Source organism: Colobus angolensis, unplaced genomic scaffold (genome assembly GCF_000951035.1).
Source record: "Colobus angolensis palliatus isolate OR3802 unplaced genomic scaffold, Cang.pa_1.0 Scaffold16, whole genome shotgun sequence".
In the NCBI taxonomy this organism is placed as follows: Eukaryota; Metazoa; Chordata; class Mammalia; order Primates; family Cercopithecidae; genus Colobus; species Colobus angolensis.
Window position 1 is genome coordinate 17,643,702 of NW_012114710.1, and position 19,393 is coordinate 17,663,094.

General features: G+C 38.5%; 1 protein-coding gene across 3 annotated transcripts in view; it reads right to left on the minus strand.

Annotated features, from left to right (window-relative positions):
* Positions 1-12,380, minus strand: part of STMN2 (stathmin 2) — a 55,918-nt gene extending 43,538 nt beyond the window's left edge. Inside the window, exons 1-2 of one of the 3 annotated variants that reach the window (XM_011937153.1) lie at positions 2,159-2,163; positions 507-510 (exon numbers count right to left, since the gene is read on the minus strand). In XM_011937153.1, the coding sequence (XP_011792543.1) occupies positions 507-510 (4 nt within the window). In that variant the 5' untranslated portion in view covers positions 2,159-2,163. Of the gene's footprint in view, positions 1-506; positions 511-2,158; positions 2,164-11,407; positions 11,461-11,979 lie in introns of those variants that run through there. The other 2 variants (XM_011937152.1, XM_011937154.1) reach the window with 2 other exon arrangements.
* Positions 12,381-19,393: the final 7,013 nt, after the last annotated feature.

A 19,393-nucleotide genomic window follows, 5' to 3' on the forward strand; every position in this document is an offset into this window, starting at 1 on the left:
AAGAAGAGGAAGGCTAAACTGATCCAGATAAGAAAGTAACTGGAGGATCTCTGAAAGAAAAGATCTAGCTGAAGGAAGGGTGTTTAAAGTGGAAGTAGGAGAGCTAGGAGGGTGCCAGGCATGGAGGAGACTGGGAGGTGGCAATGAGATATTGTGCACAGTCAGGTGATATGGGGTGGGAGTGAAACTGATGGATTGATAAGATGTTAAGAAAGAACAAGAGGTTCTGTGCGTGTATATGCATGTGTGCATGTATGTGTGTGTTTGTGTGTGTGTGATATAATTCTTTTTCCTGCATTCAAAAGACCTCAGTGTAGACTTTTATATTTTAATATTTCTAAAGTCATTTTTTATTTCTACTGAATGATGAGCCTTCCTGGGTAAGCAAGAAGGCTCAGTTTTATTGAAGGCATATAGGTATTTGAAGTAGGGTGAGATATAAAATATGACAGGGAAACATGAAATAAGAAATATATACAAGATAAATATACTTTTATTTTAAATACCCATCTTGCTTATTGTGCTGTGACCAAGATAAAATGCTTAACTATTAAATTCTGGCACTGCGTAGAATGGATTTTTCCTTGGAGATAGACTATATTGGCTGCTGTCTCATAGATATGATACCAACTCTCCCTCTACCATGGAGAATTATTGAGTAGTAATCATTTCCTCAATTCCAAGTAATTTCTAGGTTTGTAATACATGTAGAAATTAATGAAGTATAAGAATTGAGATGTTTACTTTAAATTTTTATTATTTTTATTTAGTATTTTCATCATTTATCTAGGGAATCAGGGAAGGGGATTAATATTTTTGATTACCAAATGCTCAACAATCAATTGCTTACTTAACAACCATGTGATTTAGGTGTTGTTTTCCCATTCATAACTGAGAAAATTGTAATATAGAAATGATTAATAAATTTGCTTAAGAATTCTCAGATAGTGAGTAGTGGAGCATAGTTCAAAACTATGTCCACTGGATACCCACACATGCCTCTAATCCACTAGAGCTCTCTCTTACCTGTAACAGGAACAGTTACTGACCTAAGGACTTTTGGGGGGAACTTGTGGTACTGCTTTTTAATTTTCATAGGATTTTACATTCTTTTGAGTTCCAAGACAAGCTGATTACTTTTAATTGCACAGAGCTTTACACTTCTGTTTTAACTTTTGAGGGCAGCTTTAAACTAAACTTTAAGACATTTGGACATGGGCTGCTTTGTCTAAGCAGAGTTTGTACCATCTCAGGAAGGTGGACCCAGAGGGTAGAGTGTCAAGGTGGTGCCAGGAAGGGGTAGACATGGACCAGAAGCAAAGTAAGTACTGAGTTTTATCTCTGGCTTATCATCCCTCTCCTATTTTCAGTGTCTACTTGCTGGGGGCACCCCTGCTTCCAGAGATTCTCTAAGCTTGATGGCTGCCATCTTGGGCCACCACTTACCACCCTTCCCTTAAAGCAGATTGAGTTGGGGAAAAGTTGGGTGTGGACTGACTGTAATAAAATGATGGATGAGTTAATTGCTTCTTCGGAGCCAACATTCATTTAAGAAGAAGAAGGCTCTTCTTTAGGAGGAAGAAGGGCTGGCCAGGTGGGTTCTAATCACAAGAACTGCAAAATGTCTGATGCTGTTGTCAGAGAGACTCAAGTAACATTTTATTTCACTTTTCATTACTTAGAAAGTATTTTTCAAAAAGAAAATGACTCAGTTTTTGATTGTGCTTCTTGTTCCCTCTTTACTCATTCTAAATGCATGCACATGGGTATTTATATTATATCTAATGATAATTTAAAAACTCAACTTCTTGCATTAATATAGTACTTGACAGACAGTAATCACTTTCACGTTTGTTTCCTTGAGTCTGAAAAAGACCTTCTGATATGGACAAGGCAGTTCACATGGCTATTTTACAGATGCTGAATTAGAGGAACAGAGAGGAAAACTGACCTGACCAAGGTGAGTCAGCGGGAGTAAAGACTAAAACTCAAAATCCCTTCTGGGCTCTTCCTTCCATGCAGCACCAGCAGCACTGGTGGAGAAAGGCAGAGCTGATGGGAACTTAGGCTCTGACCTCTTGATGCCTTGTTGCAGAGTTCCAGAGAGGAGGTAACTCACATGCTGTCCTGGCCTGCTGCTTGGGGCCTTACAGGTCACTGCTGTTTTAGGTTTACTCCAAGTGTGGTTTTGAATCAGCCTCATCAGCACCTGAGAGCTTGTTAGAAACGCAAATCCATGGGACCTGCTTCAGACCCATACAGTGAGAACCTCTGGGGGTGGAAGCTAGCTCCTCAAACACTGCTGATTCTCAGTAAAATTTGGGAAACATTTTAATTAAAGAATTCTCTGGCCAGATTGGTTGATGGACTCATTAAATATTTAAATTTTTCAGCCTTTTGGTGGATCTTAGTACTTCCTAGTTGATATTACTAGTGTATCATTATGTACTATCTTGTAATATTGTAGGGCAGTATAATAAAATTGTTAAGATGGTGAAATTGTGAGATGGTGACATCCATTTATAGTTATAAATTTGACATGTATATGATCTTTTTTTTTCTGCAAAAGACTAAATCCACCAAGAGTGAGGAACATTTTTATTTTTGTTCTCATAATACTTAGCACAGGCTTCAGAACAAAGTTGGTGCTCCAATCTATTTTACTTTAGTTAGTGACACTGACTATCAATGACTTTAAACTGAAGACAAATATGCCTAGTGTGTGGCTTTTCTCACTGTGCATGTTTTATTACAGGACAGTGGAGGGAGTGCTAAACCTTATTTTGTATGAATGTGTATATATGTATGAAATAGGCACATACATTATACATAACATATGTATATATTACATATAAATATAATAGGTAAATAATACACACAACTTTATTATATGTAATACATATATATTACTCTCTCTCTATATATATAATATACATTAGACCTGTGTCCCAAGTCTGCCTCTGAGGCTTGCCACTGAATAAATTATTTGAGCTTGAATTCACCAATCTTTAAATAAGATAACTTGTGTACTAGGCCCATCTCAGAGGGATTATATGAAGATTAAAAAGGATGAAGCAGGTGAATGTTTTCTAAAAATGACCAGGTCCCATATAGATAGATCATGCAGTTTAACTTTTCTTTTGAACAGTTTTTAGTCTTCTATGCTTGCCTGCTCCTTTTTAAAAACTATATAAGAAAAAAATCATCAGAAGTAGAATAAAAAGATAATTTTTAAAGTGACAAAAGTGCAGGATCATGTAATATGTCATCAAAAGACTAGAACAAGTTTTGTAATTTTTCAAAAATTATTTGAAAGTTCAATAATTTTCAAATAATTATTCAATTGTTTGAATAATTATTATGAGAAGGGTGCTAATTGGAATTTCTCAGATAAAGCTGTAAGACTGAAATAATAACAGTAGATATATTTGTTGGAAATAAAAATAACTCTGCAGTAATAAAAATAGTTATGTTCTGAAGCAGAGTTACCAGGGAAGCTGCAATAAGTCTATCCTAACAGTGTCTGAGATAATTGATGTTCTTCCTCTGAGAGTCTGGAAACGATAATAGTACCATCATGATGGGATTTCCTGGTCTCAGTTTTGTAACAGTCAATATATTATAAATTGGGGTTGTTTCATGTGAGTTAGGTTGCTCCTCACTAGGAAGCCCAAACTGGAAAACTATTATTATAATAGGTTTACTGTGAGCAGCTTTGTTAATGGAAGTTAAACTTTATGGCTGAATTTCATAGGGAAAAAAAAAAATCTTCCAAAAGACAGAGTAGAATGCTAATAAAAATTTAATTTACACTTTAACATGCTCTCTTGTAAAAGTATTTGTGGGACTAGGTTTAGATAAATTTTACTCAATTCTCTTTATCCTGATATGAAGACATACAACTAAAAGATAGACAGATTTATTATCCTGATGATCTATTGTTATATTGGGTACTTGTCCTAATGGATAATGTACAAACGCCAATATCCAAAATATAATTATTCCAGAAGAATAACTGCTAAATGGGCACTCTTGCAGGTCTTGCTTTACAATCTTTGTAAAAAAAATTCAGTCCTAGGCAATATTCTTGCTCTATAAAAATAAATTATTTTAAATGTGCTCTATGAGAACTGTAATTATCTATTTCTTGCCATAAAATAAATGTTGAAACCTATAATTTTCCAGAGTATTAAATATTTTACTCTGGAGGTCAACAAGTGAGGAAAAACTTAAAATATTTTTGTTACCATTTTATAGTATAATACGTGGCTCCTTCTCTAAGTACAATTCCTAGAGAAGCTATATTTCCAGATGACTAACAAGATGATTGCTGAAATGCATTAATTAACCTTTACATTCACATAAAAGTGTTTTGTGAGAACAAATGTACACAAAATGTTATCTTTAATCATGACTAATAAAAATGGTTATTATAAACACAAGTTTTACTATTGCAAATGTCTCCTTGACAAATGACAGGGCCTGATTCCTTTATTAAAAGATAATTAAAAATGTTTCACAAGGGATTCAGAACCTTGCTATGGTTCTCTCCTGCCTGCCTGCCTGCCTGCTTTGGTGGTAATAATATGAAGAGAATCTTGAAATAATATCTGTTATATTAAATGTGCATGTGTAAATTTATTTTATTCAACAAAATGTTAAAACTAAGTATCTGTGGCCTGTGGAAGCAGTTAAGGAGCCATTTTGAAATGTGTTAACCATGATGGGACTGAGGGGATTAAGTCAACGTTATTTCTGGAACTGGTCATCAGAGTGTGTTCACACCAGAAATCGATGCTGTGCTGAGCCTGCAGAATGCCACGTGTCTCATACGTTACAACCCGCACGGCCTCATAGCTCTTTCTCCCAAAGCCTAAATCATGACAATTATTTGAATAAGCTCCAGGTAAGCTATTAAAACTAATCATCAGTTTGGAAGTATTTTCTCTTCAAGGTGAGTCTGTGATCAGAAAGGAGAAGACCATCTCAGGTCTGTTTAAATAAAATGGTGGTATCACAGGTGTGATCTCTGCAGTGGGAGCACCTCTAACATGGAACAGATATGAGACTAGCAGGAACTGGTGAAACATGGATTCCGAAGCCAGATGGCCCGGGCCCAAATTCTGGATCTGACTAACTGTGTGATCTTGAGTAAGATACTTCAACTTTCTGTGCCTCAGTTTCCATATCTGTAATAGAACCTACTTCTTAGGATTGTTATGTGATTAACACAGTTAATATGTGGAAAGTTCTTAGAACACTGCGTTGCATGTTATATGTGCTATACAAGGGTTAAATCAATGGATAAAAGTTACTTCCCATAGAGAATCTGGAATGTATGAATACACCAGAAAAACTATTGAAAGAAAACACCACTGCAGGAAAATTTTTGAGTAAAGAAATAGTTAGGAAGACTTATTGGCTCGAGGCCCTCAAGTTTAGATTTTTGTCATCTCCAAATGAAGTTATACAGATAGCCATGCCCGACTGCCAGAATTAAACATTTAAAACATGAATTACTTTTGTAATGCTGTCTTAGTGTGTCTTCCTTTCCTTCCATGTACAAGAAATTGCAAAAATGGACAGTTTCCCAGCTTCTGAGAGACCCTGAAATGAACTGTTAACAACAACTGTATGGCTAACTTTGAGACTTAGTCCAACTTTGTATTGAGTAACAGTATATTCTGCAAACCCTGAAGCTAGTTTTATTTGAGATCATGTTTTTAGTGCCCTATTTGGGAAATGCTATATTTTTAATTTGAGATATTTCAGGTATTGTATTATTTTTGCAGCATAACATTTCCAGAAAGGTGGTGATGGCTGTGTGGTCAGCCAGTCACTGCATGGGAGACCTGACTATGTCTTTGATGCTATGCCTTGAAGATCCTCTTTTATCTGTAAGTTGACTTTCTTAGAAAGTTAGAATTGAATAATGAAGATCCTTTATTGACTGAGATAAGCAGAAGAAAACACTCATACTCTTTTCAAATACACAGTCATACTCAATAAGTTCTTAAGAATTTTCTCACATGGTATTCAGGAAGAAATACTCTTAGAATAATTTGGTAAATAATAAATATAAGATATATTGAGACAGCGATATTTGTTTTAATTTCTTCAGTATTGCTATTCATAAATAATAGTAAGCTTGCATTATTGATTTATCATTCTTGTCAACTGTCCCAGAAGCTGCATTCACATTCATTTCTTCTTAGGCAGACTTTCTGTCTCTCTCTCTCTCTCTCTCTTTCTCTCTCTCTCTCTCTCTCACATGCTCACACAGAGAGCCAAATTCTTATTTTCTACCTTTCTCTCGAAGGTCTTCTGCTGAGTCCTGCAATATGAATATAATTTTAAAAATCCAATTAAGAGAGAGTGATGGTGCAGAACACATAATTCCCAGAGTAATAAAATCCCTAGGTATATGAGTTCAGAAGTAAAATATTTTGTAACGATTGCCATGGATTTAAAAATGTCAAGACATAATGCCAGAGCTTACTAGGAGGGGTGCCTGTATATTACAAGTTAATATCCCTAAAACCGATGTGTTTGGTGTTCAGAATCAGCATCATCTGGGAGCTTGTTCAGAAGACAGAATGTCTGCCTCAAGTCAGATGTATTGAATCAGAATTTGCATTTTAATGAAAATCAAAGGTAATTCATGTGCACATCAAAGTTTGAGGAACACAGTAATATGACACTATTAAATATTTTACAGATGGATTAGAGTTACATAAAATATAATAGAAAAATAATTCTATCAATGCATACATTTAAAAAATCCACTTTTGATGATACCCCAAATTACTTTATGCTTTATATTTCTTCTTACTTCACTAAAATTAACATCGATTTTCTAATAAGCAGAACACCACTACAAGGAGATGCTCAATAATTGTTGAAATCTGATAAAATTAGATTGAAATCACACTGGATTTGATTTAAAAAAGTATCTTTAAACGGAAAAGAAAGACAGACTTAAAAGATGGGAAAAATAATAGCAGTCAGTTTTTGGTACACCTCCTCAGTATCACATACCTGCCTGTTTTACTCACTAACCTGCACGTTCTCTGCAGGTGGAGACTCTGATATTCAGATGTGCTCTGAACAGGGGGTACATTTCAGATCGATGAAAAAGTAAACAATGATTTTCTTTAATTTATTCCTTTATTTTTAAGCATTAAAATATTCGGCTGCTAAATAATTTTGCTATTACTACTGACATTTTTCTACTATTTATCCACTACAAAATCTCAGAAGTAACATAAATGGTATTACAGTTACAATGTAATAAAACTGAGAAGTAAAACCATCAGGGAATTATTAACCAGGGCGTGTATCTACTTTCAGATTATGACCACTCATTTCATCCTGTCTCCTTGCAAATTGCACAAGCTCTGCTCATCCACTAGGGTAAAGCATGGCATCAGCTTATTGAATAAACACTTGAATGTTCCTGGTAAAAGAAAAGATTTTATGAAACAATTAATATTTGGAACTAGGTTTACATCAATCATCTACTTTTTTAGAGAACATGATTGCCCTCTAGTGTGGTGAAAAGTTAATGCAGACACCGAGGTTTTCCAATTGACAGAACCAGTTTAGGTTCTGAAAACATCTGGGTCACTGGCTAATTCAGTATTTTATTTTTTTAATGAAAAAATTCTAGCATTTTTCATATAAGGTCACAGATCTTGTGACAACAGGATAATATGTGTTTTTCTTCCCACGACCAAAAAAGAAACTGGTGTGGGTTGGGGTTCGCTATCAGCAGCTCCCGGTGGCCACACCCAGGCCTAGGTTTGTGCTGTGAGCTTCCTCAGGCTGGGAGGCCAGCTTTTTTCAGGCTCTTGTGAGCAATGAGCTACCAAGGTAGCCTGAGCATATGATCAGTCACACTCAGTTGAAGTAAAAAATAATGGTGATTGATAAATCCGGAATTTTCCTAAAGATGGCCTGAATTTATCAATGACAAAATCTTCCATTCAATATGTAAGTGATTCTTCCACTTCATTGTTAGTTGTACAGATAACAGTGTAATCTTCCACTTCATTGTTAGTTGTACAGATTTAACTTTAAAATTCTGTTTGATAGCTACTGCTAGGTATTTACAGAACTAAGTAACTACTTGATCTTAAATTATAGAGAAGAAAACTATTTTATTATATGAATCAGCTTTGTGGCACTCTGAAAGGACATTTTCTGAATCTGAGTAAAATGTAGCCTCTTGTAGCATTTTTTAATCACTGAGAATGAGCTATTTGATGGGAAGTCATATTGTGCCAAGTGATCAAATGCTCATTCCACAGTCCATCCATTAGTAATTTGAAAAATAAAAACCCGAAGTAATTAAAACCGCTTTCAATGCGACAAATAAAAGTGTGCTAAAAATATTAACGAGGTAATGGCTCTAACAATAAAAACACTCATTTCTGTTTTAGAATAGAAAAATTTACTACAAATCTGTAAGTCGCATTATTGTAAAACCATTGTGAATTATGAGTAAAGTTCTAGATTTTAATAGCACAAATTGTCCAATCTTAATTATCATTTTAAAAGATACTTTCTTTCAGAGAATGTTAACATGCATAGGCAAACACCACCAGGTCTATCAATTTATCCTATCATTCTAGCTACCTGCGACGTGTTACACTGGGTCAGAGAGTGTTTATTGCAGGCTCAGCTTACTCACCTGATATAAACTAAATACATGAGATTAACTGATAAACTATTGCCATTTCTTTCAGCTTTATCCTGAAATCCTGACCAAATCCTCAGCTTTTCATTTCTAGTTACTTATATATCCATTCAGAAGGTGCCCACTTCATTAGAAAAGATAATGGGGAATATCATATGCACCTCTTACAATCATGCTGAATACGTAATTGTTTAATGAATCAGGAAAAAAGCACTCGCCCTGATAATTAATTGATTATCTTTGAAATTGGAATTAATTTCAAAACCTATTATTTTAATACTGCAGAAGTAGTGTTCTTTTCATGATTTGCAAATGCAGTTATATTATGGCCAGAAAGGATCCTTGCGTTTGTCGTATTTGGGGTGGGATTTTTATTGGGATGGAGGCTACCATTTCACGATCCATGTATCTGTGTAGGATTGAGGCTGTATCAAGAATCAGCAGTTGGAAGAACAGTTTCTCGGGGAAAAACCTTAAAATTTTGTGCATAAACTATTATTTATATATTTATAGATATAACCTTATGTTGAAGATCACAACATCTCAATTATATATGTGTATTCTCATCCATTGCAGCCACAAACAATTCTCTGCAGAGAATTTTCCAGCAATCGTTGGCACACAAACCCTGCTCTTAGCAAGCACCTGCACATGTATCTTAGCCACAGGAACATACATAATGCTGGCAGGAAGCAAAAATATATTTGCTTTATAACTTAAAATTAACATCTGGAGACAAAATTTCCTTTCTGTGGGAGAAAGGGATGAGGGCAATTAGAAGGAAGCAAAGTGAACGCAACAAGGGTTAATCCTTAACCAAGAGCAATCCACGTCCCTTTTGAACAAATGAGAACAAATAAGGCTACTGAATCATTAAATAATAATAATGATTTTAAATGATAATAATACTGATGATGACGATGAGTTTGCAGCCGCTAGCCTGCAGCGGAAACCTTTCTGAGGAGTGCAGAAAGCGAAGCGAGATCGCCCCCACCACCCATTCTCAGAACCTTTCTGGACGTGCGGGTGAACTGCGAATTGTGGAAAGAGGGGGTAGCTCAGGACACTGCGCAGAAATCGGTCTCCCCGGCTGCACCGTGGGGGCGAGCGCCCAGCTCCGGGGAGGGGAGCGCAGGGCGCGGCGCGGGACTCTGCAGGGCTGGCTGCGCTCCACGCACCCAATACCCACGTGCGCCCCCACCCGGCCAGCGGTAGGCGGCTCTGGGCCTCAGCTGGGAGGGGTAGGGCCGAGCCGCGCCCCGCTGGAAGAGCGAGGGTCTTCCTTACAGAAGCCCCTCGCGGGGTCTCCATTCTGGAAAATCATAGAGAACAGAGGTGGGCGGTGGGCTTGGGCTGGGGGAAAAAAAGCCCCCAGCTCCGCGGACCGTGGGTGGGCAAGAAGAGAGAGCCCTCCCTGAATCGCTGGGAAGGGGTCACCTCTGCGGTCTCGCGCCCGGGCTGGGTGGGGCCGCGCCTTTGTGTGGCCGGGCGGGGCTCGAGCCAGCTTTTCTGCAGAGCCACCCGCTCCGCTGGGAGGGGGTCGGTGCTGGGGCTGAGAGCCACGCCGGGGGTCTGTGCACATCAAAGGGAGCTTGGACCGTTGTGGACTGCGGGACTGAAAAAAGAGGTTCCGGGACTGCATACAGCTCAACTGCCCCTCCCATATTCCTCTTCCCCGCCAGTCTCGGAGCCTGAGGTCTCCCCAGCTCCGCGCAGAGGGTGGGGCAGGGCGGAGCCGCCCAGATGGAGCTCTTTCGGCAGCTTTCCCTGTCTCCGCATCCTGCAACCGAGTCCCGGGGGACACGTGCTTCCAGCTGCCACAGGACCCCAGGCCCAACCCTGTCTGTCCACCCCGGGGCCACTGAGCGCCAGAACCATGGGCACTCAAGGCACAAGGCCAATTGCGGATGAAGGCCCTGAATCCGGAATCTTTTCCGGTCATCCTGTGTCTCTACTGTCTGTCTCTCTGAGCTTATGAAATTGTCGATATTTGTCACTGTCTGACCCACAAAACGGAAATTTCGCGTGGCTGAACTTAAGACTTTGACCTCTTTTGCTTTATATTACGGTTTCATGTCATCTCTATTATTATACACACACATGTCTAGGTTCCAGAAGCTTTTCCCGCAAACGATCAAAGGTCTTCAAAGAACCCTTTATCTGTGTCTATGTCTAAACACTCTATGTAATGTGCTTCCGAAAAGAAAAATGTTAACCCACTTTTCCCATCTCTCTCAAAAGCAGAACAATGAGGCCAGCGTGGGGAGGGCGGGTCAGTGGTCAGGTCTCTCTTGGAAGCCGCGGCGGGGAGTAGGGAGCGCGGAGCGCGGGGCGTGGCGCCGCTGTCCCCGCAGGGCTGGGCTTCTGGGTGTCACGCTGCGCTCCACACCCGACCCCTTTCGAATGAAGATGCAGCACAGGGCGGGGGGCGGGGCTGCGCTGTTCCGCACTGGGTGGGGCTGTCCGCATTGTGCGCCCAGCGCTGCAGGTGCCTCCCCCCGGGACCGCTGGTCCGCACACAAAGAAACCCCACCCCAGCGCCTTCGAAGCCGCTGTCCCTCCACCCCCCACCACCGCGCGCTTCCCCGCCCCTGCAGCTGCCCACCCGCGCCCTCCACGCCCTCCGCGACTTCCTCTCTCCTTCCCCTCCCTTGCCCTAAAACAAAGGAGCGGAGTTCCTACCCCTACCCTTGTCCCCCGCCGTCTTACCTCCCTGCACCGCACCCCAGGACCAGCGGTTTCTCTGACCAGACAATACCGTAAAATGTGCCCCGTTCTTTCCATCCCCTCCCCCCGTCTCCACCCATCTTTCAAACAGCGGGATGGGACCGCTTTGACTTTGCAATTTTCTTTTTCCTTTCTCCCACCTTCCCTTTTCCCCTTCCCTATTTTCTTCTTAAACTAGAGAAGAAATAAAAAAAAAAAAAAGGTCGTTATAAAGCACTTTTCAAAACGTCCCTTAAGCCCATTTAAAGCAAACAGTTAAGGTAGCTTCCTCCCCTCAGGACTGAGTACTAATTTTTAAATATGGAAACAGAATAAATTCTCTACCCACAGGAGAGCAACTTACCTGCTTCTACCTTTTAAAAGAAATTATTCGCTTTACGTTTCCATGGACCTCTTCTCTGCCCTCCCACCTCCCCCAGAACTGCCCTGTCCTTCCTGGTCCTGTGTTACCATTAACGTCTTTTTCTTTATAAAATATCTCTGAATGTTTCTAGAGCTCAAGGGAGGTGGGCTCCAGGTAGAGCCGACGGAGAACGAGGAGCGCAGTGCCTTACCCATTGCTGTTTTAGCCATTGTAGGAATGTGCAGACGCTGAGCAGTGGCGAAGGCAAAGGGTCCGGCTACAGCAGCGGAGAGAGCGAGAGAGAAGACTGAATAAGGCACTGAGTCTGCAGAGTGGGACCGTGCTAGAGAAAGAGCAAGAGGCAGGAGCCCATGAATAATTATCACTCAGAAGCTCAAGCAGATTGGCTCCCAAGGTCCCCTGACATGACTCCCGCAGAGTCAGAATCTCCAAGCATTAAATATTGATCGGCCAATGGTGCTGGAGTACAAAGTACCAGAATGCAGTTTGAAATGGAAATCAGTCCTTCCCTGGCGGCTCCCCCCATTTTGGGGGCTTGATAGTACAGTCCAAGTAGAGTGGCGCTTTAAGCCCTGAAGCTTCCTAGGAGCTAAGAACTGGGCTGTGCCTACCTAGGAGCCAGGAGTCTTGACTTTGCTCATACATGTGCCATTGCACAATTCAATGGAAAAAGATTCAGAGGCTTGAGAAGTCCTCACTATATGCAGGCTTTTGGAAACATTCTGTTTAAACACTGTGTTTTCACTTTTTCATATTTTCTTTCTCCTTTAGCTCTGTCCTTGGTTCTAGTCTTTCAGGGCTACCCTATGTCTGGCTATGGTGGCAGCTCAGAGCAGACTTGCATTATTGTCCTTAATCTTTTAGCACAGCTGGACTTAGGCATCTCTAAACTAGCATGGTGTTTTCTTCCCTTGGCACAGAGGAAGGGGCTACCTGGTTGCTTGGGAATAGGGATGGTAATTATGGTCCACTTGGGGACATGGGGGAAGAGGAGGAAAGTTTAACCTCTGGGGCCTGCGTCCTGTCCATTTGTTAACAGGGCAGAACCAGGTTGACTGACTGGTTTGGGCATTAAGGAAACCACAGGTGAATGCCATGTTGCCCTGAAGGTGTAGGATTAAGTGGGTCAAAATTTTAGTAACCTTTCTAGGGCTCTAAGGAGAATGCTTTACATGGAAAACTTAGAAGAGATGAAAGGTGTGGTCTGGGGCATTATTTTTCTGAGATCCAGAGAGACTACATTTATGTAGGCCCAGGAAAGATGGGTTCAAGTTTTGGATTGAGCAATGTCGTATATGTGAGGATCTTTGAGACTAGTTGCAAAAAATGACTTTCATTACAAACAAGGCATTCATTAGTCCCTCCTTCTCACTTAATGGATGCCAGTCATTCATTTATTCTCTTTCACTTGACTTAAATATATATTGAGGCATTTACCATGTGCATAGCTCTGAAAATGGTGAGAAAAAGTTTAGCAGTTGCTGCATGAAGCTTTTAATTACTGCTAATTTAACACTTCTGTGACTTTATTGAGCCAGTCTAATTCCATGCAGAAACTGATTTTAATATTAGAAAAATAGGCAAAGAATCGGTAATTCCGACATACTTGAAAGCTGAAAGAAGAGCACATTGTTGCAATCATGAACAGGTATGAAATCCTGGCAAGTTTTTAATTTCAGAAAAATGAATACATTTTTTTCTTTTTATTAAAATAAGCTTTTAGCAACTTTCTGTCCAATCACATTTCAATTTTTTTTTCTGTCCTCAGGATAATACACAGTTTCAAACACATAAAACCATTTGAAAATAGCAGGGCACTCTCCTTGGTGCTGAAATAAATTTCTTCACCTCCTACTTACTTGTAAGACATTTTAACCTCATAGACATTTTGCTGAATGATAGGATGCTACTGGAACTGGAACAATTTTGACCTGCTGAATCATGGGGAAAATAAAAGATGAAGTGGAGATCAATAAAATTATTTCTTGAACAGGAAGATTAGAAATTACAGTTCCTGTCTTTGAACAGGTCTGTGACTATGACACAGCAAGAGAGTGATATGGAAGTTGGCAGGATCCGGAAATAAATAACCTTTTTCTCTCTCTCTATAGGCATTTCCCACTTTAAATGTAAGAGTTAATCACCTCTCACTGGAGTAGTTATCACTCATGAGGTGAAGGATCTTCAGCATGTCTGTGTGACTAATATCTTCAAAGTATTTCTCTTCTCCCCACCACACCCTTTCCCCTCAGGCTGTGTGTCATCTCTACACATTCTTCAGCTTCTTTGGAGAATAAGGACCCTAAGTCATAGCATTAATGTCTTTAACAACTGCAGTTGGCTGCTGAATGAAATCGATTGCACTTTTGATCACTATGAGGAAAACAAAACCCTCATTCTACTGCCCTAAGTGTCACATGTGTGACTCTTTTCTATTTCTGATTTTCTAGGTGTTAGCCACCTAACGTCAGTTATGAATTATTTTTAAATAATGTCAAACAGAGAAGAGAGTAGGTTAATATGATTTACCATAGAATAAAAAGATATTAGGCAAAATTGTCAATCAGCTAAGAAAAACCAAATAAATTCAAATGGCTGTGCCATTATCAAATTGTTTTTTGTTTTCTTTTAACATTACAATATGCTATCATGCATATTCACATGGGAAAGTAAGAGCAAAATATGAACAGAAAAATTATTTCATATGCAATATGTTATTCACTTATTCATTCATTTGTTCAGCTAATTTATTCAACAAATATTTATTTGATGAAGTTTCAGACTTTTGTGATGCTGGCCAAGCTTCTCCTTAATGTCTAAAAAATAGAAGTTGAAGGAAAATATAACACGTATCTCTTTAAGAAAATATTAATTTGGGGCAGTGAATATGATCTTGTGTATTTTGGATCACCTTTTGTTGCAAAAATTTGAAAAAATAACCCAAACTGGCTCTAATAATAAAAGTGCATTTGCTGTTTTATCTAACCATAGAGATACAGTTGGCACCAGAGGTCTGGAGATGAGATCGGCTTTTCCTGAAGCAAATAGTTTTGATGGGAATGGGTGGACACTCAAAGAATAGGTATTACATTTGCACAATGTAAACTAAGGACAACCAGTATCTGTCTTGCAGGGATTTGGGTAGACTGAAGGGTTATCATGTATGAACTGTCTAAGCCATTATGGATATTTAGTAATTTTAAGTACTGTGACTATATTTAGTGTTTCCAATACATTTAACCCTTTGAAGGGTAGAGAATGAGTAGTGTATATCTTTATACCCTTCCTAGTGGTTGGTTTCATGATTTACATGGTAGATAGTTAAAAACAATTTGTGAAATAATAACACACTATTGAAACTGATTCAAGATGGTTGAATCCAGTGAAACCATATTGATACTTCTAACCTCCTTTGCTTAGCTTGTATTGGGAGCAGGTATTAGGCTGTTTACCAGTGTTTATTTATTTATATCCTGCCCTATTCCCAAAGAACCTAAATGAGTAGAGCTCACAACGGTAGATGGCCGTTGTTAATTTTTGTTTTCTCTAACAGCAGTAAGCTGGAGCTGTGGAAATCAAAGACTTGCTAACAGAAATTTTAATTATTGTGGGTTACAGCCTATTGTGTATTATCTCTGTGAGGAGGCCTGAGGTGTTGATTTCTTTCCAAACCAGAGAGTAACAGTTGCTTTGGAGGATTAGCTGATGCCATCTAACACAGTCATATGATTTTCTGCTATTTATAATCAAGTGCCTGGGACAGAATCCTAAAGTGATTATTAAAAGTTAGCGAGATAAGAGAAACATTGTTAAGGTCAAATTAATGGTTTTGATCTGACCTCAGTTGATTACAAAAGAAGTATGAGAGATAAAATCCACTGAATTTTTTTTAGATGTTTAGAAATTTAGGATATAAAGTAGTTACAGCTGAAGATACTTAGAGATGCATCTAAAATAATCACACATGAAAAAATAGTTGACTTATTAACATTTTGATTATTTTGCCATGTTTAAATTCTTATAGATTAATGAAAAAAAAAGGATTAATGAAAAAAAAGGATCATATGTCCTTTAGTAGAACTGTCCAATACAGTTTATTCAAAAGGAAAGTCATTCCAAGGAGGGAGAGCTAGTGTTCTTTATTAGCAGTGAGCTCTGTATTGCTCAGGATTTTGCCAGTGTGTTAGAGTTATGTCTGAAGTACAGAACAAACATACTTTATTGTTTTCTTCTTAAATTAGTTATTTAAAAATGAACAATTATTAGTTAATTATTGTTTTCTTTTATCTACCTAGGATTTTCTTTATGTCCAAATGGGACTTGTATGTATTAACAATTGGTATAATTCACACTGAAGCAAAATGACTTATTGAAATTAGTAAATCCCATTGATAGTTTTATAATTGAACTTTTCTGGAAATAAACTTGTTCAAATCATAAGAAGGGCTTGATATAAATTTAATGAGCTGAATCTTTACGTTACATTGATAATGTTGAAAACTACTTACTATCTTAGCAGCAATTACTGTTACTAACTTTTTCCTTCTCTCCATGAGTTGATTTACAGCTTGAACCCAGGGAGAACATTAGTTAGACACCATTGAAGCTGGGAAGTTAGTTCCCCTTGAGATTTCACTCAGCATCTTAGTTTACAACCCTCAAATGAGAAAACAGTGGAGACAACACTGAAGTGCCTGGAAGAGAAATCTAGGAGAAGGGTGACTCACTCTGTTTATCCCACAAGCCTCGATTTATTTTACTTTTTAAACAGAACCCCTACTGTGAGGATTGCATTATATGTACAATAACATTAGTTGCCTAAGAACTTTATTTTTCTAAATCAAGCTAAAAAGAGGAGGAGGAGGATGTAGGGAAGAGAAAAGCAAAAGCATTTTATTATACTGCCTTCCTGGGAGATTCTCCCGTTAGTCATTTATTAACTAATTTTCTGACCCTCTGAACTTCCCCCACCCCCATCCTGCTGTTTTTGTCGAATGGAATTGAATTAATGGATGTAGGTAGTATTTTAAAAAAACAATTTCATCAAAAATTTAATTTGACAGTAACTTTAAACTTGAACTTGGCCAGGCGTGGTGGCTCACGCCTGTAATCCCAACACTTTGGGAGACCAAGGCGGGAAGATCATGAGGTCAGGAGATCAAGACCATCCTAGCTAACACGGTGAAACCCCGTCTCTACTAAAAATACAAAAAAAAAAAAATTACCCTGTTGTGGTGGTGGGTGCCTGTAGTGCCAGCTACTCGGGAGCCTGAGGCAGGAGAATGATGTGAACCCAGGAGGCGGAGTTTGCAGTGAGCTGAGTTCGTGCCACTGCACTCCAGGCTGGGCGAGAGAGAGAGACTCCATCTCAAAAAAAAAAAAAAAAAAAAAGAAAAAGAAAAAGAAAAAAAAGACACATTAGACTTGAACTTAACTGTAGACAACAGAACACCATTCCACTCCTTTGTTTTCTTTTGTCACATATTTAATGGCTTTTTCTGTTTTTGGTTTGATTTCTTCTTGAACTACACCTATCTTTTTAGTTCAGTTCAGCAAAAACAGAGCAATGTGCAGTTAGGCGGCAAATGCTGCCTATTGCGGCAGAAAAGAAATTTCCCAGAGTTCTGCAGATGTGTTATTTGTGCTTATTTAGAATGCACAGGAAATGTCCTCTTTTGGAAAGAGGATTTCAATAACTTAGACATTTACATAAAAGTATAGAAGTATTGTACTTATATTTTTGTCATAAACTATTTCAAATGGACAGAAGAGAGCAAATAATGAACTTGTATTAGTCAAGTTAAGAAATTACCGAAACTTTATTGCTTTTGTTTCTTTTTCTTTTTTCATCTTTGCTGAAATCTTTAAAAGGAAGTCACAATCATCATTTAAATTCACTCTTTGTAGTTAAGTATGTATCTCTAAAAACATGAACCTTTCTTACATAAATACAATTCTATTAAAATACTTAACAATTATAATTGCATTTTCATGATTGTCTCAAGAATACAGTTGCTTTGTTTAAAACAGGACTGAAATATGGTCCACATATTCTATTCACTTTTATGTTTCTCAAATCTCTTTTAATCTGGTACAATCTTCCCTTCATTTTTAAAATTCCCACCATTGGCTTTTTGTAGAAACTGGGTCAATTGTCCTATAAACTTTCTTACATTTTGGATGTGACTCTCTACTTCCAATGTAGTCACTTGTTCCTGCCCTCTGTAAATGAAAGCCAGTTCTGAAGCTTGATTAAATTCAGGATAATCTCACCAAAGAATAACTCAGTTTAATTAAAATCACAGCTGATATTTATTTACATGTACAGGCGATCAGTCATAAAACCAAGGCAAGGGGGGAGTTATAAAAACAAAACTTACAGCAGCTTGAGGAACAGTGAAATACTGTTTTTTGTCCATGGGCAAGCTGATTAATTAAAGCCTATCAAGGAGAGCATTTTCCCAAAGCAGACTGGCATTTATCAGAGAAGGGAACTTTATTTATATGAGTTTTTGGAGAAATCTTGTTACTAAAAGTGACAGAAAGTGATGTTTTATTTCTGGGTGTGGCTGCTGTTGAACTCTGCTGGACTTCTGCTGAGCCCTTCACCTTACTTAAGCTAGGAGTGTACCATTTCTCTACTATAGTAACGTTGTTCCTCTTTTAGTCAAAGTCTGTTGAGTGAGCTGTGACAGCTTCAGTCTTTTTGATGCAGAACTGCAATGAACTGAATATTTATGTCCCCCCTCAAATTCATATGTTGAAATCCTAACCTCCAAGGTGATGGTACTAGGAGGTGGCACCTATGGCAGGTGATAAGATCATGAGCAGGAGTGCCCCATGAGTGGGATTAATAACCTTATACAAAAGACCCCAGAAAGCTTCCTTGGCTCCTTTCACAAGTGAGGATACAGCTAGAAGATGCCATGTATGAGCCAGAAGACAAGCCATTGCCAGCAATCAAATCTGCTAGCACCTTGATCTTGGAATTCTTAGCCTTCGGGAACTGTGAGAAGTACATTTCTGTTGTCTCAAAGCTATAAAGTTTATGGTATTTTTGTCATAGCAGCCTACATAGATTCAGATATAGCTGAGTGTCAGCCTAGCATAATGGCAGTATAGTAATTTTTAAGTAATTGCATCTCATTCAGAAGAAAATGCAAAAGGTGTGAGGACCATCATAAATGTCAAGAGAAACATTCGAAATCCTGTCTTGTATTTAGTTTTAAAATGGCCTATAACCATCTAGGAGAACAAGTCCCATGGATTAGTTTGGGCATCCTTATTTATGTTTCTTTTTTTAAAAATCAAATTAATGCCTCCACTTTTCCTGAAGTGTTTATCCAGGTATTGGTTACTGTATTCACTCAATAGATGGTTGACCTGTAAATAGTCAGGAAGAATTTTATTAGCTAGATTAACCAATACACTTATGCTGGTTGGTTGGACTTCTCAAACTTGAGCTGCATTATTTGTTTTTTGGTCCTAGTTACAAATGCAGATCACACATTTCAGTCTAAGGAAAAAATGCTAGTGATATTTGGTGTCTTGCATATTTTCTGGTAAGTTACCATGTCAGGCTCCCCACAAAATATGAGAAATAG